The sequence below is a fragment of the Pezoporus occidentalis genome, unplaced genomic scaffold (genome assembly GCF_034315485.1).
Source record: "Pezoporus occidentalis ecotype Australia unplaced genomic scaffold, CSIRO_AGI_Poc_V1 ctg73, whole genome shotgun sequence".
Classification (NCBI taxonomy): Eukaryota; Metazoa; Chordata; class Aves; order Psittaciformes; family Psittacidae; genus Pezoporus; species Pezoporus occidentalis.
In genome coordinates, this window is record NW_026916082.1 from 2,189,900 (window position 1) to 2,215,662 (window position 25,763).

At 37.8% G+C, this 25,763-nt stretch overlaps 1 protein-coding gene across 2 annotated transcripts in view; it reads left to right on the forward strand.

Annotated features, from left to right (window-relative positions):
- Positions 1 to 25,763, forward strand: part of CFAP58 (cilia and flagella associated protein 58) — a 61,792-nt gene that overhangs the window by 12,561 nt on the left and 23,468 nt on the right. The window contains exons 6-15 of one of the 2 annotated variants that reach the window (XM_062601950.1): positions 1,986 to 2,123; positions 4,258 to 4,417; positions 6,090 to 6,172; positions 7,317 to 7,508; positions 12,427 to 12,588; positions 15,243 to 15,389; positions 18,845 to 18,985; positions 19,340 to 19,563; positions 21,579 to 21,690; positions 23,590 to 23,694. In XM_062601950.1, the coding sequence (XP_062457934.1) occupies positions 1,986 to 2,123; positions 4,258 to 4,417; positions 6,090 to 6,172; positions 7,317 to 7,508; positions 12,427 to 12,588; positions 15,243 to 15,389; positions 18,845 to 18,985; positions 19,340 to 19,563; positions 21,579 to 21,690; positions 23,590 to 23,694 (1,464 nt within the window). Of the gene's footprint in view, positions 1 to 1,985; positions 2,124 to 4,257; positions 4,418 to 6,089; positions 6,173 to 7,316; positions 7,509 to 12,426; positions 12,589 to 15,242; positions 15,390 to 18,844; positions 18,986 to 19,339; positions 19,564 to 21,578; positions 21,734 to 23,589; positions 23,696 to 25,763 lie in introns of those variants that run through there. The other variant, XM_062601951.1, reaches the window with a different exon arrangement.

The window sequence follows — 25,763 nt, forward strand, 5'->3', positions numbered from 1 at the left end:
GGATCACAATGATATTGTAAGAGATCATCTTGGAAAGATCACATCAAATGAGACACAGTCTGTGAAGAGTGTGGATGGTCTAATGATAGTAACAGGAGGTTGCCAGGTGGAATTTCTGATGTGTATTGCCAGTTTTGCCACTGATTGACTGTAGTGGCATTAGTAAAAAAGTCATTTCATCTCCAACCCCTTCTTTCTTCTCTGTCACAATAATTTTTATCTATCTCTCAAGCTTGTGGAAGAGTTTCCGTGAAAGGGCAGAGAGCTGTCTTCGTAAACCTTTTTGATTGATTTTCTCCATTCTGTTTCTAAAAACTTTATCTGGAAATGCCCTAACATAGTGTTCTTAAAGTGTTTGAATTTCAAGGTTTTCAGTCCATTTCCCCTGACTTTAAGAAACTCTCAGAGAAGCAATTTCAGTAAATGGCAGGAGAGATCTCATCACTGTAAACCAGTCCTACCTTGGGAGTTTTGTGTATCTTGTAAATTTATTACTTTTGTAGCTTTTTTACCCTTCAGGTACCTGAATTTGTGAAGGTAGATGTCTGTGACAATATTTTTGTCAACAAAAAATCCTAGTAAAATACTTCATATAAAGAGGTACAGAGAAGGCTTGATTTTTTCTCTGAATATCACTCATTTGATGCAGCTTTTGAGGGCAGCTCCATGATCTGCCAGGAAATCACATTTTTTTAAAATAAGATACCTACATTTCATGGTTCTGTTCCTTTCTTCCTCTTCTTTATAGTCCCTTTCAACCTTTCTAAGTGCAGATTTTAGGGGCATTCAATTGTCCAAGCTATCCTGGAAACCAATAATTCACATAAAGTGCTGTGCCTAGGCTAATTAATCAGGCTTTGCACTGTCTTTGTTACCTGTGCTGGCATGAAGGTGTCTGTAGATGCCCTGCATTGTCTTTTGCAAAAAGTCTGTCCAAAACGCAGGCTATCCAACTGTGCATGGGCTAGAGTAGAGATCTCTGAGAGAAGGTGACTCAGCTATTGCAATGTCATTGGGTTGCCATTTCTCAACTGAATGGTAGTCGGCTTGCTTGCATGACAGTGAAGATGGCTTGATACAGCTACTATGGGCTACATCCCACCCATGGACAAACCTCAATAAAAAGTCACCTGAAACACAGTGTTATCCTAATGTTTAGAACACAAAACCCAATATTCCTTGGTTTTGATAAGAAGCAACTTATCTTTGCTTCTGAATCAGTTTAAAAGAGGGAGATTCCACTTCTTTGAATGTTTGTAAGGGCATAGTATATATTGACTTCACGAGTTTATCACACATTAATGCTTGAAGTGAAAAATATGATGCTTTTTCTTTCCTCACTTACAGAGTAATATTTGTTAGGGGAAGTCCCATAAAGCAGAAGACAAGACTGGCAGCTCCAGCATTGAAGTATATGTTCTCCACACAGACCATAAAACTGCTGTTGCAGGCTTTTGACTGATGACAAATTAGAGAAGAAAATGGCTGTGTCCTGGTCTCAGCATACCATGTACCCAGAGAAATGTAATCAGCATATTAATGTAGGATTTGCTTGCTAAGAAACAGAGCTCCCCTGCCTTCTGCTGATTGAAGTAATTTGAATCTCATCCTTGTTTTCAGCAATTATGTGTAGCACGTTGTGTTACGTGATGCTTGCCAAATGCCTAACAAGAAGTAAAATATTTATCTACCACCTGCAAGAGAGACCTGCTAAATGTTTTCCATTTTTTTCCCTCCCAGAAAGAAAATTTTGAAATGACACTAGCTGTGTTATTTATTAGAAATTATCATTTCCTGTAGTCAATATGAGCATGTATCGTATTTCACATTAGTAATTTCATCAGCAATGAAGAGTGGTTTTTAAGCAGCCAACAATCTGTAGCAGGCTTTATCTCCTGGTGAGATGGAAAGTTCTGTCTTCATGTATATATAGATATTATAATGAGATTATAAAGAATTACTAGGATTGTTCTTTAATCTAACAGCTCTTGAATGAAAAAGCTGGTAAGGAACTTGAGCAACTACATATGAGAAATAGTAAGCTCATACAAGAGATTGAGCAGCACAATGTGGTGTTTGAAGAGGTGATGAAGAACATGCAGCAGAAGACAGCAGAACTGAAAGTAAGTACCGGAAGGTGTATGCATGATATCAACTGTGTTGCTCTGATGGCAATCTTACTGCCCGGGACAGGGATGACCTCAGTTATTGTACTGGTAGCTCCCTATGGGTAGTTTTGGAGAAAATCTCAGCTAAGGAGTTTCTAGGAATAGTTTTGGCTGTCACTGGATGCCATTCTTTCGGTGGCAGTACCATGCCTCCAACCCTGTCACCTGACAGTAGAGCACCTGTCCTGCAGGAGGAGCCGTGTTTCACAAAACACATAAACCAAGCTGCTCAGTACATTGTGTTCAGAAAAGATGCATGGTGCTTTGAACAAGCACGATGGTTATTTTGGTTGTGAGATCTACAGATAAAAACAACGGCTTTCTTGCTTACAGTGATTAACATAATCTGAATTTCCCAAAAACCTTGACAAATCTTAATAAATTGTAATGACAGTTTCCTGGATAGCTTCCATTGAAGGGAGCTGCTTCCAACACTGAAATTCCCCCTTTCCGAGTTCGGAAAATGAAATATATGTAACTAAAATGGTGTTTACTTGCTGATATAAATTGTTTTCTTGCCTGACTTGACATTGTTTAAGAGTTGTTTTGTACCATTCAGAAGAAGGTGAGCTTCAGCTGGGGAAGGTTCCTGCATATGCCTTTTAGGGTACTTTGATTACCCTTTGAGAAAGGGTAATGTGTAAGTGTTAGATGTTATTACTCAGTCTACCGTATCTCGCATTTTATATTATCATTGGGATTAAAACACTAAACATTAAGGTAGAGAATAATTATCTTATCAAGGTTTAGTCAAGTGTAATCAATTCACCTAAATAAAAAGGGAGCTGTTAGTCAAAATGATGAAAACTAAAAAACTAACCGCTGACAGATTAAACCACAGATGATTCTGATCCTCAATGGACTGTATGGTAGGAGACTGTTTTCTGTTGTATTTTGTTAGGCAGACTGGAGGATTTTTTTTTTTTACCTATTTGAAAACCAAACTGCTGTCTTTTCCAGGTTATTTGATTTTGCCATTCCTTCTAGCAATACCATCATTGTTTAAAACTTTACAAGCAATGTGTTCAATTGTGACTTACATTTGAGGCTCTAGAGTGTCAAAAGGAAGATTTTTATTCTATGATCTTATCCTAACTTCAAGAAAAGTGGATAGAACTTGTAGAATCATGCAGATGGAATTCTGGGAACAAAACAAAATAGAACTTACTGAGTAGTTACTAATTAAGCCAATTGCTAAAACTTCTACAAGCCCCAGTCATGGTTTGAGACACCCTTTTTATAGCTGTTGTGCTTGCAGTTCCATCCTGCAGCATGCTGAGTGCCTCCACCATGGTGTTCACTGAACTGTGAAAGTACTCGTACGTGTGTTCAAGGTTATTGTTAGTAAGAACTGAGGACATTCACACTCTCCCAGAGGATACTTAAACAGTAGGATTCACCATCTCACAGGATCAGTAACTGAGGCTGTAATTGGAATACTGTAGTCTGTGATGGCTGTAAAACCTAAGAGTGGCACTGAATTGTACGAGGAAGTTATATTTACGTCTTAAAAGGAGATATACTAATTTCTCTTGTGATTATTGGTTGTGTTTCCTGGTAACTAGTTATGAAGTGTTTTGATTGATTATTTTCTCTGATTGTACAGCAAATGAGATGAATTCCGCATTTTACTTTTTTAAAAAGCCTGTCTTGGGTAAATGACAACAAAGCCATAGGTTATAAAAGAGATAGGGATAACAGATACTTGCTATTAGGGACATGCAATCAGATCGCACTACAGATAACTTTCTCATCACAGTCACTGTTCCTGATACTTCAAAGGAAATTAGAGCTGCCCATGTTTAATCTGCAGGATTAATTGGGGAGTGCTGTGCAAGGCTTGCAGCTGGGAATTCCTTATTGATCATCTTTAGCCCTAAAGCATAAGATTTGGTTATAATTTTCCTTGCCCTAGCTGGCGTTGCTATAAATTATTTTTAATATTGTTAAATTAGCTAATTACTTTCTCTCAGGTGACCCATGGCACTTATACCTTTGCTTCCTGAATTTGAAGGAATAAGTATATGCCAAGTACAGAGGCGTTTTCTTTCTGTAGATACATTATCTCCCCTTTATTGCTGCTCTGTAGGGCAGAGATGAGGAAGTGGCTCAGATGCGCCTTGAAATTTCAAAGCTGAACAAAACAAGAGAGATTCTCCAGAACAAGCTGCATTCTGCAGAGGAACAGAAAACTGATGCAGCACATGAGAGAAACATCCTAAAAAATCAAATATCTGGACTGGAGAAAGGTATGTGTCTAACTGATGGGTGGACCTGTCTTGTGATTTGTTATTTATTTATTCGGGGTATGTTGCCCTGTTAGGATCATGCTCTTTTAGTGTCTAGTAGGAGACTGTATAAATAACATTTGGAACATATAGCAGCATTTTAAGAACCTTGTAGACTTATCGAATTTTCATACTGTAGCATATGTCAGGTGAACATACAACAGGCATAACTGAACTTCGTGATGTACCAATTGGTGCCGTGTCATCCCCAATGCACTTTCGTTGCTCCTAAACTGACCTGTGAGAGAAGCAGTCTTAAAACTTACTGAAAGCAGATATTGTTAGGACATGCTATTTTTCCCTCCTTTGATTCTGCTGAATGGTTACAGCCTGGAAGTGAATTTTTGCAAGCAAACTAATGAGCTTAGTTCTGGTATGTTCAGGTCTTCAGCTGGTCAGTGTGGATGCTACAGCTGTCTATGTATTGACTTTGACTTGCTGACAGATCTGGAGAGCTTTAAGAAGGAACTTTAAACGTTTTTGCCAAATGGGCATTTTAGAAGAAAACACTTTGGGTCTGATACAATATTTTGTTCAACTTTTAAAACCAAGTTTCTTGTATTTTTTTCAACATTTTAAACCACCTCTTTTTAAACATTAAAGTGCAAATACTTTTCAAAATCAAATATGCTTTGAAATACAGACACATTTACAAAGTGATTTTTCATTAAAAAAAAACAGTTTTGTGATTTTTTTTCTGAAGTTATGAAGTTTGCAAAATATTAAGAGTTGCTGAGACTTTCTGGGGTGGAAAAAATTACTTTGCTATAAATTTCATTTAGTTTGAGTTGATGCATAAGGGCATAAATTCCTCTTGCTGTTCTGACGAGACTGCATGTATGAGGTATGAATCCTCATGTGTAACTGTATTTATGGAAATTTATGTCTGTTTTTCATGCATCTCTGCAAGGGTGGAAGAGCTTTCCCACAAGTATTGTGCTAGTACTGCTTCAGGTCATGCGCTGTGCTAGAAAGCAGAGAGGAACTTAAGAAATTCAAATCTGTACTGGAACGCGTGAGAATGGCTACTAGTAATGTATTTGACCCATCACTCCAATGTACTGCATTTCCTGAGTTGCAGTGTTAGTGTAGCAGGTTTTAATTAATTTCAAAATGTAGTGAAAACATGTCTCCAGTTTTTAGCATCTTTTTAATAGTACATGTCCAGTGTTAATCTTGACCCATAGCAGGTAGTTTTAACTCTACTGAAGCCAGTAGAATTTCACTGCCTCAGAGGAGAACTGGATTTTACATAGAGGGATTAGGATAATCCTGAAAGTCCCTGTTTTTTGAAAGTGCCTCAATTTTTGAATGCTCAGATTGAAGCTTCTTAAAAGGCTCTGATTTTCTCTATGCTCCATGATTTCTAAATATACACTTCTTTTTGGTATATTGGTTTGAAAACCTAAATATAATAACTCCTTATATCATTAATTACTGTACCTGAGTTCTTTTAAATACCCAAATAAGTATCAACATCATTAGCTGAAGCCTGAGGTTGTTAAACCTGGTCACAGCTAGTTGAACTGTTCATGTAAGGTTGAAGCTTCAGAAGTCCACTAAGTTGTTTCTTTATTTTTAACAGCTGTACAGGTTGAACCCAGGATTTAGTCTCTTTTCTTCTTTTTTGTAGAGTTGGAGGCTGCCAAAAAGCAGGCGGATATTGACAAGAAAGCTATAGAGGAGCTTGGGAGGGAAAGACATATGCTAAGCAAGGTGAGCTTGCATTGATAATAGTGATAAACTAATCCCTGCTTGAGAATGAAATACCTCTGGTTTAAACACCGGAGCTCATAGATGTTGTAGAATAAACAGTGTTGAGTAAAAAATTCAGATTTTCTTAAGCAAATGCTCACACTGCTTCTTTCCTATGCATCGAAATAGTGTACCTGTAAGCACACAAAAGATTTCTAATGTACAAACTGTTAAGGAGTTAAAAAATGCTACATATGTTCAACTTTATTGCAAATCCATTATTTGATATCCAGAGTTCATTACGTCTGTGCTTTTACACTCTGAAGCATATGAAGTTTAATATTAATCTAGGCAAACTAAGTCTTTGTTAGTAAAAGAACAACCCAAAATGTTGATGCACCATGTAGCAGCTTGGCAGGCTATGTTAATACCAATCCTTGCTTTTAGGTCCATTTCTCATACTGATCATTTTCCATCATCCCAAGGATCTTGTACTGCAGGGTAGCATCTCATGTTTATGGGCATTCCTGAAGTGTAATCTAGTAAATTCAGTGCTAAAAGATGATTTCTGAGGTGCTTTACTTTATATAGATTCACTGTCGTGGGTCTCAACTCTAGCAGAGGTTCACATTTGTCAAGTAACAAAAACCTGTTTTGTATAGGGCAAGTAAATTTTTAAGTGGGACCAGAATGCTAATTTTATAAATATAATATCTCAGTAGTCTCTGTTTAATCCTTATGCATAATTTCAAACCAAGCTTGGTTAATTTCCAGTTTGAACTTGCTATTTAGGACATGAGAAGGAAGGGTATTTGCCTTTATTATTTATTTTTCTGGCTGTTGGTATGCTTTACAATCTAAATGCCTCAAAGCTGGTAAGGTTTTTCCAGTCATTAGTTATATCCACTTGTAAACAATCCTATCCATTTTTTGTTGTAATGCAGACACTAGTGTTTTAACTTCAAATCAGAAAAAGCACTATTTAGCAGCTCTGTTAGAGATGGGTATTTTTTAAAATCAGATTTGAGGCTCAAGTATTTCAACTGAACAAATTAGCTAAGGTGTAATGACATTATGAAGTCTGTAATCATATGGCATATTTTTGCCATAGTGGTGGAAGTGTTGCCTTTTCAGCTCAAGACTCATTATTTTGTGTTCCCTGTAGAACTTGGTCAAGGCCACCAGTGACGCTCAGAAGCAGACAAATCTGGTGAAGCTCCATGAACAGTCAAAGAGGAACTTGGAAAGTGAAATCCAAAATTATAAGACTGAAGCTCAAAAACAAAGGAAGATTATTTACCATTTGGAGAGGGAGAGGGATTCTTTCATCAGTGAAACCAGTGAGCTCAAACAGAAGGTATGGACAGATTTTTGTGCAAGTGGTTCTTTCCTGTCTTACTCTCAAACCTGTACAGTTGTTATATTCATTTCCTAACATGCCAGTGGGAGGAAGCTTAGATCAGTGGTTTTCACATTGTTTACAAAGATTTCTTCTTGTCAGTGCATATTGCCTGCTGCTATTTCAATCTTCCTTGGGGAACATCATCAAGGGGTGCGTATTCTAAGAGAGGCTTGGAGTTACAATGTGTTTCTCTTATTCAGTGATCATTTTGGAAATTAAAGTAGAACTGGAGTTCAAAGCAAGGCCTCTGACTTCCTATAACCAAATCCTACACTTGAAACTCTCATATGCAGTTGGAAATTATTATTTGATTGTTCTGTTTTACCTGCAAAGGACCTTATCTTGCATACTGTTGAAGCTAGTGAGAGATGACCATGCTTGACACCTTTGTAAGAGATTTAGCATTCTGAAGGATTACTCCCATTACGTGAAAACATCTGAACATGTTCAAGCTAGTCTGCAAACCAAAAGTCTTCCAGAAACAGCTGCAGAGAAACACTGCATAAAATTTGTCTTGCCTTCTACGCATTATTATGTACAACTTTATTCCTGATAGTATACTTGGGAACATGGTTGTAACATGTTCCATTAATTGCTGAAGATCACATTGAAGGGCCCTTCAAGAGGCTCATTGATTTACTGGGATTAGCTTTCAAGATGTTTCAACTCACAAGTTATTTGCTATCTCTTCAAGTAAAAATGATCCTTTCTAACATGTGACCAGAGGCTTTTAAATCATCTTTTGAATGGTATATACTCCCTTGTCTGGATTACCTTTTGTCAGTTCCTCGGAATAATATTCCATGAAAATGGGATTTGTCTTTGTGGCAAAGTCATATTTGCATCTTTCCCTCGTAGTGCATTTCTAACAGTATAGATATGAGTTAAGAACATTGTAAAATAGGGCGAGGGAGTAATTCATAACACTCAGAACTACAAGGCTCTTGCTTTCAATTCTGATTAAGGTTGCTTGCAGTATTTTGAGGGTGAAAATGACAGATGTTTGCTCGCTTACTTTTTCTTTTTTTTCCCTGCCACTTTGGGTGCAAATTTGCTGTCACTTATCATAAGGCAGATTCTCAGTAAATGGATTATGGCACTTGTGCTGTTTGTATAATGATGCTTTCATTGTGATTGCAAGTTTCTGAAGGACTTGCATGCTTCTGTGGTTCACTGAAGGGGCAATTCCTGACTCAGCTTGCAGGTGAAGAGCAGCAGGAGCAGTTCTGAGCATAAAAGTATGTGAGACAATAGTCTTTTCCCTGCAGTGGTTCCCTACATGAAATTATTGTTCGGAAGGATAAGACAGGACAGGAGGACATAGGATCAGGATTATTATATCCACTAGGTAGTATTTAGGTTCACTGTTTGACCTATGCAGGCTTGAGAAACCATGTCAAAACTGCAGGAGCAATTTCACAAATGGTGGGGAATGAGCTTCTGATGGGCAGTAATCATATGACCAGTAAAGGCTCTTCTGTCACCTTTTACCATCAAGCCGGCTCTGAAGAAGCTCACTGCATACCTTCTGAATTGTGTAAGGGCTGGTAAAGAGCCAAACTGATCTAAGTCCAAAGACTCCTTGGAACTCCAGCAAGGCAGACAGACCCATGCTGGCTCTGAAAGCTGTCTGGTTATTTACAGCATGACAGAATCTATAGAGCTGCAGAATTCCTCTTTTAAAATTATCATTTACTATTTAGTAACTGATGAACAGAGTCAGCAAAGTTATATCCACAACAGCAAAATAGTTTAGTGATGTAAATTCATGCTAGATTTGCTCTTCTAATTATTGGCCTGGCTGACCACTCATTTGTATCATTTTTAAGCCAGTGTCACTTGTTGAATAGCTTTACTTTGAGATTAGCCAGCACAAAATCTGGCTCTTTGTTGTTTGCTGTGTAGCCTGTATTACTGAGCTACAAGTGTTAGTAGATTATTTCTTTTTTTTTAATCAAAATTCTTAGAGTATGAAATCTGAGTTTCCCTGTGGAAGGTTTAGGCTGCTGAAAAGGAAGCAGTGAAGTACAGCCTTCAGTTTCACCTGAAGTGCTCCCTCAATTGCTCCTTATGAGAGGTCACAAAAATAGCCGTAATGTGTTGTTTTTCCAAGAAAAAAAAAAAAAGCTATTTACAAAGTTGTCGTGGTTTAAACCCAGTTGGCAATTCAGCCAGGCAGTCTCTCTCTCACTGCCCCCCCTTCCTCGCCCCTGCTCCTGGAGAGATGGGGGGGAGAATCAAAAGAGTGTAACTCCCATGGGTCGAGATAAGAGCAGTCCAGTAACTAAGGTATAACACAAATCACTACTGCTACCGCCAATGATAATAATGATAAGGGAAATAACAAGGGAAGAGAATACAACCGCTTACCACCTGCAAACTGATACCCAGCCTGACCTGAGCAGTGATCTAACCCTTCCAGGTAACTGCCCTCGGTTTTACATCCTGGGTATGATGTGCTGTTGTATGGAATACGCCTTTGGCTAGTTTGGGTCAGGTGTCCTGTCTCTGCTTCCTCCTGGCTTCCCCTCCTCCCTGGCAGAGCATGAGGCTCAGAAAGTCCTTGGTCAGATTAAACATTACTGAGCAACATCTAAAAATGTTGGTGTTACCAGCGCTGATCCAAGGCTAAAAGTCAAAAACACAGCACTGCACCAGGTACTAAGAAGGAGGAAATTGATGGCTACTGCTGAACCCAGGACAAAAGTTCAGTTTTACAGTTTAACAACATAGCCAGGAAAATTAATAAAAAAAAGTAATCAAAAAAGCAACAAACAACCCCATATTTCTTTCTTTACATTCACATAATCTTTGGAAAATCTAATGCTCAAAAGACACATCATTAAGACCATGGCAGAGCTTCTAGGAGTGGTTAAACAAAGGTAAGAAAATAAGGATGGTGCCTTTACTGAGATCTTGAGTAGGTTCATTGAACTAAAAGAGTAACCAGCGGTAGATGCTAGTTAAGTGTGCAGATGAAATACTGTGTGGTACAGAAGAAAACTATGAATATCTAATACTTTCTGCTTAGCTTTGGCCCCTTGTTGTGGAATCTGAGAGGTGGTGTGAAGATGCTCAGCTTCCCACAGGGCTCTGTTGGGAAACATTGCATGTATATTTTCTGTATTTATAAGGGAGGATTATTTGGGTTTAATCATTCCAGAAAAAAGCAGTGTCAGCATCCAACCTGTGAGCACAACTCAAAAAACAGTCCACAAGCTTATTGTGCTTATATTGTATCAAAACCAAGTAAAAGACTTACAAATGCAGTGACCTACTTTCAAATGTTGCTCCAGCCTATGATCACCATAGCGCAGATAGAATACATGCCTCATTGATTTCTTCTCCCTGCTATTACTATTGGCAGGTTGCTTTAACAGAAAAGGAAAAGGCAGGAGTAAGTTATAAACTGGGACTGTGTTTTTGTATTGCACTGTAAGCAGTTCCTTGGATCCTCTGCAGTCAGCTACAAATACGCTGGAATTGTATTCCTGCCACTGTATTAAATTTTCTATATTTAGCTATCCCCTATCTTCAAAGTTGGTTGGAGGTACCTGGTGGAATGATCAATTAATTAAGCTCATCCCTCGCTGTTACACCTCACAAGGATTTACTGCTAAGCAAGGGACAACACCGTCAACCGCAAACTTTGCCGTTATTGGCTATTTGTTGTCTTTTTAGTTTTTTTATTCTTCTGCTTTGACAGATGAACATAAACCTTACCTCAAACTGCTACCATCAAAATGAGAGTCAGGAAAACTGAGTATGAAATGCAGTTGTAAATGGACTTCTCCCCTGGATTTTGTCTATGTGATTCCTCAGCTTTTTTTTTAATGCTTCATCTTTTTCCCAGCATGAAGGGTGGCATTCTGTTCTCCCGTGGGCAATGAACCTGAAAAATCATGTTCTTGATGTGTGTACTCCTTAGTTTTCTTCTTATTTCTTTTACTTTTCTTTCTTTGTAATGTTGGTTTCTGTTTGAATACTGCTTTTTTTGTGCTCCTTGGCTTTCCACTTTGTACAGCAGGAAGAAGGTTCTTATGTTAAAAAAAAAAACAAAACAATTAGGAAGCCCATCATAACAACTAGCAACTATTTGCATTTTTGATCCTTTAATAGAGTAATCCTTATGAATTGTTGTGTAACTGCTAGTAAAGGTGTTTATAAAATTTTGTGGTTTTGCATACTGATGCTGCATGTGATCATCTGCTTTCTACAGTCTACAGTACTCCATTCTCTTTAGGTAACCTTCACAATATTATTTCTAACCCTTCATAGAAGCAACTAAGTGTGATTACCTGCTCATTTAGATCAAGAATAAGTTACCTTAACTGACTTTCTTGTTATTATTTTGTTCATATATCAACTGTTTTTGATCGTGTGTTCATTAAAAGAAGGTTGAGTTGTTAGAATATAGGAGTACATGCAGATCTTCTTGGGAAAACCTGTGTGGTTTTGTTCATCTTGTCACACAGCTGACATGCAAACCAACGTACAAAGTCTAGCTTTGCTCTGTGCATAACCTAACGCTATTCTTGATGAAAGCTGTTTATATTGATTTTATTGAATCTGCTCAGCAGCAATATTTTCAGTGGCTTGTTTTTAAATTGCATGTTTTAAATTACGTGTGTGCACATCTTTAAGTTTTAGTCTTGAACAAAAGCTAGGTATCAGGTTAAAGCAGAATGTTGTCCCACATAAGCAATCCAGGAAGGTTAAACTCGTACGTGGACTGAAGTGGTTTTCAGCTGTAGCTAAAACTTCTTATCACAGGGGTCTGAACTTGTCATCTTAGAAGAAAATCATAAATTCTTCCCCATCCTTGTAACCTTGTGATGACAATTTAATTGTGTTCACTTTCTTTCTGCTCCAGGTCCTCCAGAACCTGAAAGATATTGAAAAACGGGAAATAGAGATCTGTGACTATAAGAAGAATTTAGAAGAGTCTACAATTAAACTTAAACAGGAACAAAGCCAGTGTGAAGCTATGAGAACAGAGAAGAACCTGTTCAGTAAAAACCTGATTGAAGCTAAGGTAGAATAATACATTTTTCCTTATGTTTTTCTCTCTGCTCTTGTTATTTCTTTCCTGATCTAATTTTAATTTGATAAAAGGAAAGCTCACTGGATCAATGACAGAAGTGATTTCTTTATTTCTGTGTGTTTTGGGTCCCTGACATGTTATCTGAACAGTTTGTATTTGGAGTGGAAATAGGAACCCACAGTCATCATGCGGCAATTTCCCTGCTTCAACCCATGCATAAAATCACAGTACATTGGAGCTATGGAATTACAAAACCCTACCAGAGAAGAAATTTTTTCTTTTCATTCTAGCTCCACTCTGTTTATTCCTTTAGGAGGTGTCTGCATTTATGGGAAATAGGGTATAAGGGGAATAAGATTGCCTCCTTAACCCTGAATGTGTATGCACATTACTGTGAATCATGATTAGAAAGCAGAGGGAAAACTTTCCCAGCTGAAGTGATATTTTCTGACACAACTTAACGCTTCCACCTCACTTGTTCCTTTCAGGGAGTGTAATTTTCCTCAGCTAATGATGCTCTCTGCATTCATATCTCTTCCTTGGGGATCTCACTAACAATACTAGAGGAAAAGAACAGATCGCTGTCTGTTATTCTGATGTAACAATCTAAAATACTACACAAATCCTATTGTAATCATCAGAGATTGGGACCTCAGATAGCTGTGGGTTATTTCAGAATAAGGATTTATAACATAGACATATACAGTAGATTATAAATTTATACTCTGCTTTGAATAGGTAGGTGGTTTGCTTGAGAAGCAGACGGGAATGAACTATACGAGTTCTTACCCAGCTGTGTGCTGAGGAATGAACCATTTTGCCATTTATGTGGGATGATTTACTTGACCTTTGTCTGCTTCTCAGCACTAGATATGGTGTTGGGGTTCTTGCTGCTTACAAACAATCTCTCAGGAGAAATAAGGGTGAAAAATTGCAACAGATTTTTATTATTTTTTTCATTTTCTTTTTAAACATACAACATAAATTTGCTTACTTATAAAGAGTCGGCATCTATGTGTTCAGTTACAAAATAAAGCAATGAACTAAGCCTTTTGGGGTTTTAGAATATTATATGGTGATATCACCAATGCTGTTCACAGTTCCAGTTGTTAGAGGCTGGTCTGTAGACTTCAATAGCTTACTTGGCTTACCATAGAACTTTTTTAGCAAGTCCTGTGCATGAAGACAGATGATCCTAACAGTTCCATAATGTTCAGCTCAGTAAAATCTCTTGGAAGAAGACATTCTGGCAGGCTGTTAATATGAGATAAATATCTGATGCTTTTGTCCTTGGGATTTCTTTTAGTGTTAGGAGCTCATTTGTTTAAGCAAGTTTATTAGGAGACCTGTTTGCAAAAATTGTGTGTTCTTACTGTTCTTCATTGAATATAGAATTAGAGGGTATTTGTGTGTATGTCTGGGCACCATGTTTTAAGTATCTCTCATCTCTTACAATACTGAAGATATTTATAAGCTATTTAGCAATAACAACTTTTAATATGACTTTCGCATTCATAGGAGTGACTGGACATGCAAACAGGTAGGCTTAATGTCATTACTACCTTTATTTCTGTTTCATTTAATTTCCCAAATAAATGTGGAATCCATGGATTTTGGTTTTGAAGACTGTTGGATGTCTAGTCAGTACTTTCTGTGTGCTCTTTGTGAAGACTATGGCTCAAGATCTAGATTAATTATGTTAAGCATTTCATGCAAGAAAACATCACTCATCTGTCAAGTAAATCCACCCCTGTGATGGGCAGTGTTGAAAGAGCTTTATGGTACCCTGGTTTTGTACTGAATGATCATATTCACATGAAAGGTTATGATATCTTCTCTGTGAGGTGGCAGCCTCTGGAAGAGGAGTAATAGCTTCTAAATCATGCCTGCCTAAGCACTGAATTTATTAGCTTCCATTTCATGTTACAACATAAGCCATCACTGCAATGAGTTGAAACAAGTTCTTTTTTTTTGTACAGGCAGGCACTGCTGTGAGTGGAAGTATTCCTAGTGACCTGATCTCTCTGCGTGCTACCAAACTTTTTGTTCAGTGTTTTGAGCTTAGAATATTTGCTAAATATTCTCGTATCAGGGACTTCTAAGTCTCTGAGCACCCTTTTCTGCCTTGTACCTATGTGCAAGCTAGCACATAGGCAAAATGGAGATAAGCATTTCCTATACTCCCTTGCAGGCATATAGGTATCTTACTTATGATTATGTTCATTTACACAATGGAGCAGCTATTCTCCAAATATTTGTGCCCAATTGCATGCAGCATTATTGAAAAGCACATTACTAGAAGCATGATAACAGATGGAGAGGATCAGAATCTTATTAGTTTGGATTGACTGCTAGTTCTTATTATATATTCAACACTTTAAATAGATTATTATAATTGATGGTTCTTATTTTTGTCAATGTATATCTTTTAAAAGCTTTTTTATTGCAGTGTCATTCTGGCATAAATGAAAAATTATCATTTAATGAAACTGTTCTGTTGGATTAAAAAGTAATTATCTTGAGGTACACACATCTCCTCTCAAGCACTGTGGCTACGTTTTCCAACATCTAAATAGCCTGAACTCACATCACAAACTTACTCTTTTTTTGATCCGTCTCTGTATTCACACTTTTTGTCCTATTAGGATGAGGTATCAGAAATGAAGAAGAAATTGAAATCTGTAATACATCAGATGGATCAGCTGAAACAGGAGATCAAAACCAAAGAAGATGACCTTGTAAAAGCACATCTGGAAAATCAGCAAACAGAGAAGGAGAAGGAATTATTGAAAGTAAGAGCCTTTGCACATACACCTTTTTACAAAGGATGGTTGCCATTATTTCACAGACTGCTTTGTGTTCCTGGTCTGTGGTAGTTGTTTTGTTGTATTTTAATAAACTATTCTGTAACTGAAGCATAAGATCCTTTGCACTTTAGAGGTATTAGTTACACAAATATTCTATGTATCTGCCAAATTTAATCTCTGCCTATAATTACAATCCAAAACATCCTGGTTTGTCAATTGGAAGCTTTAAATCTCTTGGTGATTAAACAGTTTTACTATAAAGTTCCATTTTGCTTTGATTCTGGCAAACTTTTAATATAGACCGTTATAATTCAAGTTTTTCTTCTTAAAACTTTTTTCTCTCTGCTGTTTTTAAGTGCAAAACCCATTATGTTATACTTCACAATGTTGCATTTCTGTGTGACTAGCGAGCATTAGTCTTCTGGGAGTTAGGTAGTGCATTTTAGTAGGTCCCTCTGTGCAGAAAGTTATTTTAATATTGTGGTATAAAGCAGCAAGAATCTGTTTTAATTCAAAGGAAATCTGAGCTTGAAGCTCTGTTCTTGTCAGCATTGGCTGCTGCCCATCCTTACATAAGCTGTTAGATTTGTGGTGATACCTCAACCCAATTTACTGCACTCTCAAAAGAATGAAGGAGTTAGTGTTCACAGCAGCTTATTTTTTCTCTTCACTAAGCACTAGGAAAAAAACCCTTAAACCTGGAAACAAACAACCCCCCACAAAACCAGAAGTCCCCTGCCACTTTCCACAATATTTTCTTTTGTCAGTTTATTGCTATGCTGCAATGACTCCTTGAGTTTTCAGCCCTTCTCAGTACATTACAGTTATGACAAGATGTCAATAGAGCTTTGTAAAAAGGTGATGAATTTGTGTTCTTGTACCTGATCTGTCTCAGAGTTGTTCTATCAGTGATGGAGAAGTCAAACAGTGTCTCATTTCCTGTGTACAGCTTTCTGCCTTAACTAGTCCCCAGTTCTGTCTGATCATCTCAGACAGAGGTGCCATCCATTTGACAACAACAGGATTGCTAGATGGTTTACACACACAATTATTCACTAGCAAGTATGTCCATACACTGACATCACACTACTGACTGGCTTGAGGGCACTGTGTACTTCTACCTGAATGTCTCTGCTGAATACTAAAGTTGAAGAGAATTCAAAGAGGGAGGTGATTGATACAGGCACGAAAGAACCCAATTATTTGTGTAGCAAGGCAGCTTCAATTTGTCCTGTTCTCACTGATGTGAAGCAAACAAGCAAGCTGTTCCTGGGAGATCAGTTTGAAGAATGTGATAAATCATGGAGGACTGGGTTTCATAGGAATGAGATCATACAGACATTGGAATTATGCTGGCCTCAGCTAGCATAAAGATCTTAAAAATGTATAGTCATGGTAAATGAAACAGAAGATGCCTTATCCAAGCTCCATTAAAGCCAGTACAATGCCATCTTTTGGTTTCAGTTGGCCTTCATACAGGCTTGTGGATCAGACTGGTTTGACAAAGCACCTGAATGGTGAGAAATGCCTATCTGAAAGCTGTAAAAAATATGGTCCTCGTGTTTGAGCTGCAGTGAAGTGCTTTTGTATATTTTTGTAGACGTTCATGCATGTCTTTTACTTCTTTTTAGCATTTTCTAGAAATCTGCAAGCAAAACTTCTGACTTGTTATTTCAGCATTCTGTGTCTGGTCCCAGTTATATCTTTTATAAAATCCATATTCTCTTCCCACCTCTAGAACAAACAAAACCTCTCTTCACTTACACTAGTATTTCAGAATCTAAGCAAGAATTTGTTTTGATTTTGGTTTGAGATATTGCCATAGGTCCCACATAAATTCTTCTTTCTTGCTGACTGTTCTTCAGGTCTTCGAAATTCTATGAACCAACTTCAAATGAGCTGTTGCTGATTTACAGCAGTTTCAGACCTGTTTTCCTGCTTGCACAGTGACTGTGTTAATTCATTTCCTTTTCTCTCACCTAATGTACACAGATCCTCTAACTCTAGTTTTTAGCATATTTAGTCTAACTGAAGGTCCTGTTAGCTTGTGGGGCCTTTGTGTGGCTTGAAGTGTTTATGTTCTTTTCTACACAAGGCAGTTCAGATTTATTTTAACTTAGCGCATTCCAGTGAGGAGATTTGTTTATACGAATGTTTGCTGCCAACATCTAATGCCACCTTTGTTTACAACTCATACTTTTTCTGACATAAGGAGACTATAGAATTTTGATATATTAAAAAAATATTATCCAGCAATGCCAAACGCATGAGCAGTTTTACATTTGTAGACAGCTTTTGCACAGTGTTGATTGCATTTCAGTATGAAGTGGCTTGCATTTTTATTCGGCTGATGGGTTCTTATGAACATCTAACACTGAGTAAGAGAGATGTGAGTGTTGCACATATGGGAAAATGAGAGTTTTTTTTTAAAGAAAATAAGAATGGAACAAGCTATTTTATTATGACAATGGAACTGTTTCTGTCTTAAATCATTGTTTTTGCAGGTGCAGCCTTCATCACAGCCTCATTCTTTCAGCATTGGATGATGCTCTTTTCCAAAAGACAGCTTGAACATCATCCTATATAAGGGTCAGAGTTGTGGCAAAGTGTTTGAGTCAAGGCTTGAAAGTTTTCCTATCTATCTGTGAAAATAGACTGTAGTCAGCTAGTTCCATCTTGGCTCTGACTAATTGCCTAGCAATGATAGAAATTCCCTATAATCCAAGAAGACCCTGTTAGTTTTTATCTACATACATGCCTTGAATTATAGACATGACAGTGGGATAGAATTATTGGGCACATTCCAGTGTTATTTTAGGTTAGTGGTATGCAATTACTGTAACCATGCACTTAGGGACAGCTTCCTCACCTACACATCTACTAAAAAGATGCTAGAGCTCTTTAATTTTGCTGTTCCATGCCTGGTTGCCATCTTCTCCATTTATTCTGTTATTCCAGTCTGAAGTCTGTCTCAGATTGATGCTGATTTGTATTACATAATCCTTTGTTAAAAGGATTGTTGCCCTTTCCAGCAAGGTGGGCTATCATTTCTCACATTTCTGACTGATTTTGAACTTTAAATATCAGCTCCATTAAAAGGCTTATCAAATAAGACCTACTTAATTAAAAAAACCCACCAACATTTATTAAATGAGGTGCTCCTGAACTACAACTTGAATCATTGTAATAGATAAAATTCCATTCAAATTTCTATTATTTATAACGTATCAATATTAAAATACTGTTTACATTTCTTTAGGGATCTTCATGCTTTCCTGTGTTAATGATTTGTTCTCAAAAACTAACAAAAAAAATTGTGTACCTCTCAGGAAACTAAAAGAATGTAGGAGATTTTATTAGATCCTAACTGTTGAACCCCGGTTTATGTAGCGGGAAGTTGATACTAAGCGCAGTTTACCTGTATTCTTTGACTTCATCAGGCTGAACTGCTTCAGGTGAAAAAACGGGCTCTGGAAACCAAGCAGTTTATAGAAAATCAGGAGGCAGAAGAAAAAAGACTTCTAAAAATTATTGCTGAAGCTGATGCTGAGAAGCTGAAGAAGAACAGGGAAATTGAGCAGGTGGGAATCTCTGATTTGGCTTTTCAAAAACTCCGCATTCTATTCTCTCATTTGTCCAGTGTATTTTTAAGATCGAGATCCTCGGCTACTGTAAATGTGGTACTACTAGAAGCTTTATAGTGCCATTGAAACAAAAATGTTAAGATACTGAAGTGAATGGAATATGTAGCTTTTGCTACTCAGGCAAGTGAATCCTTATAGGGGAAACTATTGGGCCCTTGCCATATTTCTTTCACTAGTAACTGTGAAACCTCTTAATGCGCATGATTTTGACTAACGCAAATACAGTCATGATCCTTTGGGATTGTGCTGAGGAACTATACCTGATATTATTGCTTTGCTCTGAGTCCTTAGGTTGTCAATGAGAGAAACATCCTTGGGTCCCAGCTTGTTCAGCGCAATGATGAAGTGGCTCTGCTGTATGAAAAGATTAAAATTCAGCAGTCCATTCTAAACAAGAATGAAAACCAATACCATCAGAGAATGGAAGACATCCAGCTTCTCAGGATGGAGATCAAAAAACTAAGGCGGGAGAAGGGGATACTTGGCAAAAGTGTGGCTAATATGAAGGATCTCAGGTAGAAAAACTTAATTAATGCATTTCTATACTGACTGCATCCATGATTCTGTGTTTGAGACAGGAAATATGTTCTATGCATCGTAAAGATTTGTATCAACAGCATTATACCTTGAAGAAGGGAATTGTTTGATTTGACCTGAAACACAGACTGGATTAACTTCATGAAATAACAGCAATTAAGAAAATCATAATATAGGAAGGAGGAAAGGAGGAAAAAAGATCTTGGCCAAAGCTGTAATAGTTTCCCTATTTCCCTTTGTACTGTGAGTTACTGCCTAAAGACTAAACTTGACAGACAGCAGCAGAAAAGATGTTCATAGTTCAGTGAGCTACTTAGTGGTACCCAAGGCCCAAATTAGTGGAACTGCTTTTTATTAGGCAATCCGCAGAGGATGGGGAACACTTGACATATTTATAACAAACCCCTGCACATTTTCACAGCTCTCTTCTTCCAGATTTATATGAAGACTTGCTCTCTGAGAAAGATTTAGTTAAATTTTCATCGAAGGTTGTGTTTCTTTAAAACAGAAGTTTAATAGCCCCAGCCTGATTTATCTCCTCCTTCTCTGTCATAATGCTTCCTTTCTCTTTTTAACCCTCCTGTATTTAAGGTCTATTTTTTGCTGATGGGAAATTATTATCCTTTTCTATAGAATCAGTCTTAGTTTGTAAGGAGGAGCAGCTATGTTTTTAGTAGGTAACTGTCATATTAATTCTATGTAGCTAGCACAGCATTGACTGAGATCTTTAGTTTAACTGTATCGGTACAATTCCATGGCTTTCAGTAGAGCAAATTAACTTCAGTCATGGTCAGTCCCATTGATTCCAGTGGAATTTGCCAGTTTGATTAGGTGAGAAAGAAGAGCGAATTGGGCACAAAACATTAGCAATTGCAGTTTTCATTGACTGACTGTAGGCAGGAACAGGATTTGAACTTGCTGCCCAGATGCATTCAAGCTGAAAGTCTGTTACTGTATTGAAACTCAGTGATGGTATTGAAGTATAGTGCGATGCATGCCATGATGGGTGGATCAATTCTTGCTAACTGCAGCAGCAATCACATACTTAATGAAGTCCAAAACCATCATGAAAACTGTCTGTTGAAAGACTCCATTTATCACTTGTGTTGCTAATTAGCTTTCTTGATTTGCCAATTGGAGATGTGGGGTTTTTTTTCCTCTCTCATAACCTTGTCCAATCTCACAGTTAAAAAAAGGTCTTTTTCTCTGTACTGAGCTAAATGCAACTCTGTGCTTAGTAAGAAAAGATTCAGCTGCAGAGTAGGCACATGTTGATCCTCCACCCCCTTTTCACCTTGGAGAGCTTACAGAATCCACCCACTAAAGTGATAAGGGTTGGACCATTGCAGAATGTGCCTTTATTTTCCCTGCACCTTGATCCCCTATCCTCACCGTAAGAGCCTAGTTGTCAAAGCATTTTGGAAATGCTCAATTAATTTTAAATTAATCAGCAAATCACCCCTGAAATTCCTTGAGGAGAAGTAATGAAAGAACTCAAACTTGCATTCTCTAAAGAACGGTGTCCATGATAGTTAGGTCCTAGAGTGTACTTTATTTACTGGATTATGTGGGCCATGTAGATTTCAAACCTTTTTTCAAACACAATCTGTTAGATTCAATACAGGACTAACTAGATATGACTCCAAAACTGATCTGTGGGTTACTCTAGATGAATTAACTTTCCTTCTGGCCTTAATGTACGTGGGAAGAGATGGGCAGTGAGATCCAGTAGCCGGTGGGGTAGATTCCCTAAGAACTGAAGAAAAGTCCCTTTTTTAATCCAATCTAGCTGAAGTGAGTGAAGAGCTCTAACTGTGTTATCTTATGGTTCCACCTGCTTAGTGGTATCAGTGTTGATTATTAATCACAAAAGTCACTTTGCTCATGCTGTAGTGCATGGAAGAATGATGTGTTATCATCCATATTAGTGCCTTGGCCACATTGGTGTAGTTTTGATGTGTTTTTTATCTTTTTGTTTTATGCTGGTCTTTAGACAGGAGATTCATCACATGCAGAAAGAACTAGTAAGGGAGCAGACTCGATGCAAAGTTTTGGAAGAAGAACTGGAGAATCCCTTGAATGTTCACAGATGGAGAAAATTAGAGGTAATATTTGAGCATTTCAAGTCCCCAAAGCCCATATAGCCAAGTCAGTGACACAGCACAAAGCCTATTTCGTTTACTGTTATGCAAATTATGTGGAGGGGCAGGCAGACTGAAATTTCCATAGTACCAGCAGAATGGTTAACTGCTGAATGGTTTCCTTGCACAATGCAATCAGTGTTATTTTTGTGTTACTTTCTCAATGAAAAATTGCAGAGGGATTGGTAAAAAGCCAGTCAAATGCTAAAGGAAATAATAATGCATAAGGTGAATTTAGAAAGGGATGGTTCCTTAACATGGATGATGAGAAAGAGAATGATAGGAGAAAGATACAATCCTGCCCTTATCAATTAGGGAGAAGTATATGGGAAAAAAAAGCCAGAATTAGAAAGGAGCGTATGCAGGTATAGAATGAACAGATATGGAGTCAAATTGAGGATGACCACTTAAAAAGTCAAATGGTAAATTACATCTGTGAGAAAATGAAGAGGCCTCCACATAACAGTGGTGGGCTCCCAAAGATAGCCATGCCAGGTAATGTGAGTTCAGCTGTTATGTAAACAGCAAATCTAAATTTCACACTATTTGAACCTGCCAAATGAAGGGGAAAAATAAAGAATCCATCAAGCACAGACCGAATATATGAACATCAATTGGCATGACTGGGTATTTTCGAAGTCAGTGCCAGCTGAGACCTCTCTGTTGTGTGGATCTTTGATCTGATGCCAGCCTGGGTAGCTTAGCTGCTCTAATAATGAGTGGTAACATGCTAGTCCCTACAGAAGCAGAGCTGAGTATTTTGGCTGTGCTTACTAGCATGACAGTTCATTTCTGATCTCTTCATGCTGAGCTTAAAGCAGAACGGTGCACTTAGCTTTTCTCATGGAAGGGAGATAAAATGCAGGATGCTGAAGTAGCTTAAAGACATCTAGGTACAGTCTCCACCAGCACATTGTAACAAAGGAAAATTGGGCCAGTCAAAACATTTCATACTGGGGAAATGAACTTATGAAGAGACTGATACAGGAAATCATGCCTTTCCATTCTAGGCTAGTGGTCTGTATTTGGAACACAAAAAGATGTTAAGATCCATGTGAAATAATCCTCATAGGGTTTTGGTTCAGTTCCTAATGAAAAAATACTCTTGTATCACTACAGTTGTCCCAAACTGGCACCATGTTTGGGCAGCGCTGTATACTATATATAGTTTGGGCAGTCAAGGACCATGCGGGTCATGGGGACTGAACTACTTTTTAGCCTGGTTTCTCAGGAGGTGATATTCTGTTGTGAGTGCTGCATGTGTATCTGTGTTAGTGTCCTGGTTACACTTGAATTGATTAGTCAATTTAGATAGTATCAGACAAAAGATTAAGAGCCATGAGATACCAAGTTCCTTATAAGCTCAAGCAAACATACAGAGAGCAGGACTTTATTGGAGCCTTTGCTGCAATGTGAGTTTAATTCTCATGAGACATTACACGAGAAAGGAGAAACCACCTGGGAGAGGTGTTGTGAATCCCTGAGTGGGGAAAAGCTTCTTTCAGAGTTTGCTCTTCATTAAAGGATCCAAGAAGAAGATACAAAGTGGTGGGAAAGTAAGCTTTGCTGGCTTTTCCTTCTGGAATTATTTATTATTATTGGATGTTTTGAGGAGGTTTCAGGAGGGTAACAGTGTTAAACATAAATATGCTCCAACTGATCTTCAAGATGCAGAGATTCCAGTTTCAGGACTGCTTGTATACTTGTCATTTTAAAAAATAATCAGCACTGCCCTCTGCCTTTCGTATTTGTCACTTTTGCACACTTAGATATTATGGTTTTAATTTCCAAGAGAGAAAAAATAACTTGTTATTTATTGTTATTATAATTTATAATTTTTGAGACTGCTTTGCTCTTGTCTAGGCCAGTGACCCAAGTACCTATGAGCTGATTAAGAAAATACAAAGACTACAGAAGCAGCTTATCACCAAGACAGGTGAAGTGATAGAGAAAGATTTGCTCCTTCAGGTACTGCAGCATCACTGTTTTGTTGTATCTTATTAACACATTCGACTTACCCTGCATTCTCTGTCTACTTAGATGTGCTTCCTGAATGTTATTTAGATGCATGACTTTGAATTTCTTTTGCATGTCTTTTAGGTAGCTTTAGATGGCAGCACTGACTCACTGAAAGAGAACAAATAGCATCTGATTAGCTGATTTTTATAGTCTGGTTACTGTTACCTGGACAACTCTGAGGGGAAAAAAAAAAAAAGGAAAAAAAAAAAAGATGACTTTATTCATGTAATAGATTAGTCTTCAAGTCAGTGTTAGACCTTTGGAAAAGCTTTTCTGTCCTGTTGAACATGCCTGTTAGGACTGGAACATGAAGGAAAATCCTTGCTTGATAACATTTGTGTGTAGCTTGGCTTTTGGCAGAAGTGATACTACCGACTTTGTGTGATTTAGATATGCTGCTGAATGGGCCATGTTTGTCTTCAAGGTCTTCATGCTGAACTTTGCCAAAAAATAGTTTTTGTGATAGTTTATCTTTTTAACTGTGTCTGATGTCCCCTAACCCCAGTGCTACCAGTGAGATTTAGGTTGTAGAATCAAGGAGAGACTATATTCCTGTAGTGCAAACCTTGCTATCAAATATGACAAAAAAAGGACCACCTTTGGGCTTCAACATAGGTGTAAAACTGTGAAATTTATCTCCTTTCCCCTAATGACTGTAGGGATAGCTACAGTTTGCCACCTCTAGGTATGATTTTAACATCTCAGTCTTTAATACCCTAATGAAGCCTATGTTGGGTGTTGCTCAATGAAGAGTCAAATGTGACCTGAATCTCCCTCTGTTTTGAGAAGCAGCTCAGCAGATGTTATCAAGCCTGGGTTTGTCTCTCTTTCTTTATTGTTTTGTAGGAAAAAATGGATCTGCAATTTTGGTTGAAGGTAATGTATGGTGTATTATGCCTTTTCTTGGAAAAATTTAATCTTTGCTGCACAGCACTGCTACACACTGAAATGCTGTCAGTGAAATAGTTTGTAGGCTTAAACAAAATGCAGCAAAAATAGCTTCAAATGTACTGTTATACCCATGCACAAATCCAGTTCTGTTAGATTTTTACTTAGTCTGTATTGCGTATCTTGCCTTACCCTTAGTGTGCTTCAATTTAGTTATTGTCCTTATTTAGAAATGAAGAACTGAGATGTAGAAGTATTAAATTGCCTGCCCAAGAAAATCTTTGAAATGATAGGTACCTGAGCCTCTTACTATACTAGTCATTGGCACAATCTGTCTATGCAGCAATCTTTCTGTGGCAACTCTACTATTCTTTTTTTTGTTTGTTTTGTTTTTTTCTGTTTTCCTAGAATTAAGTCAGAGTTTGGCACCATGAAATTTAATTGTTACAACTAGAATTGTTAATGAATTCCTTAGCAGGCACCGATTTCCTGTGCAACAAGGCTGAAATGAAGGTCTCCCTTAGAGAGACTGATAGTAAAGAGAAGGCCAAAATACCATGCTCAACATTCTGTTTAGGGCTTTATGATCAACATTTCTGATCTCTTTTCTGTTTTGCCACAGTGTTTTTGAGTCCTTCACAATGACTGAGATAGGGTTTTTTTTTGTAGCAGGGTGCAAGTAAGGAAAGGTAACCATAGATGGAGCTGGATCCCTCAGCTCATTTCCTTAAAGGGGTTTCCTACTGGATAGGTCGTTGGTTTAGGAGCTGCAGGTTAAGTGTCCTAGCTAGGCTTCTTCTGCTATGCCTGGATAACCTTGTACAAGTAATTTTATTACTCTTTTGACAGGTTTTCCTTGGTATTATGATAATATCTGTTTTGTAAAGTGATACTCTGATGCTCACCAAGGCAAAATGCTCACTAATAGCTTATGAATCTGATGCTATCATGCTCCATCACCTCCAGCAGCAGGAAATGAATGGAGAGCAGTAATGTTAACTTTCCAGAGGGAGCTGAGCTGTACACGGCAGGAGGGTTGCTTCACCAGACCTCCTTCTGGGCAGTGTTTCCTTATTCAATAGACAGTGTAGGGTGTGATCCTGACTGAAATTTAGGATTGTGGGAAAATG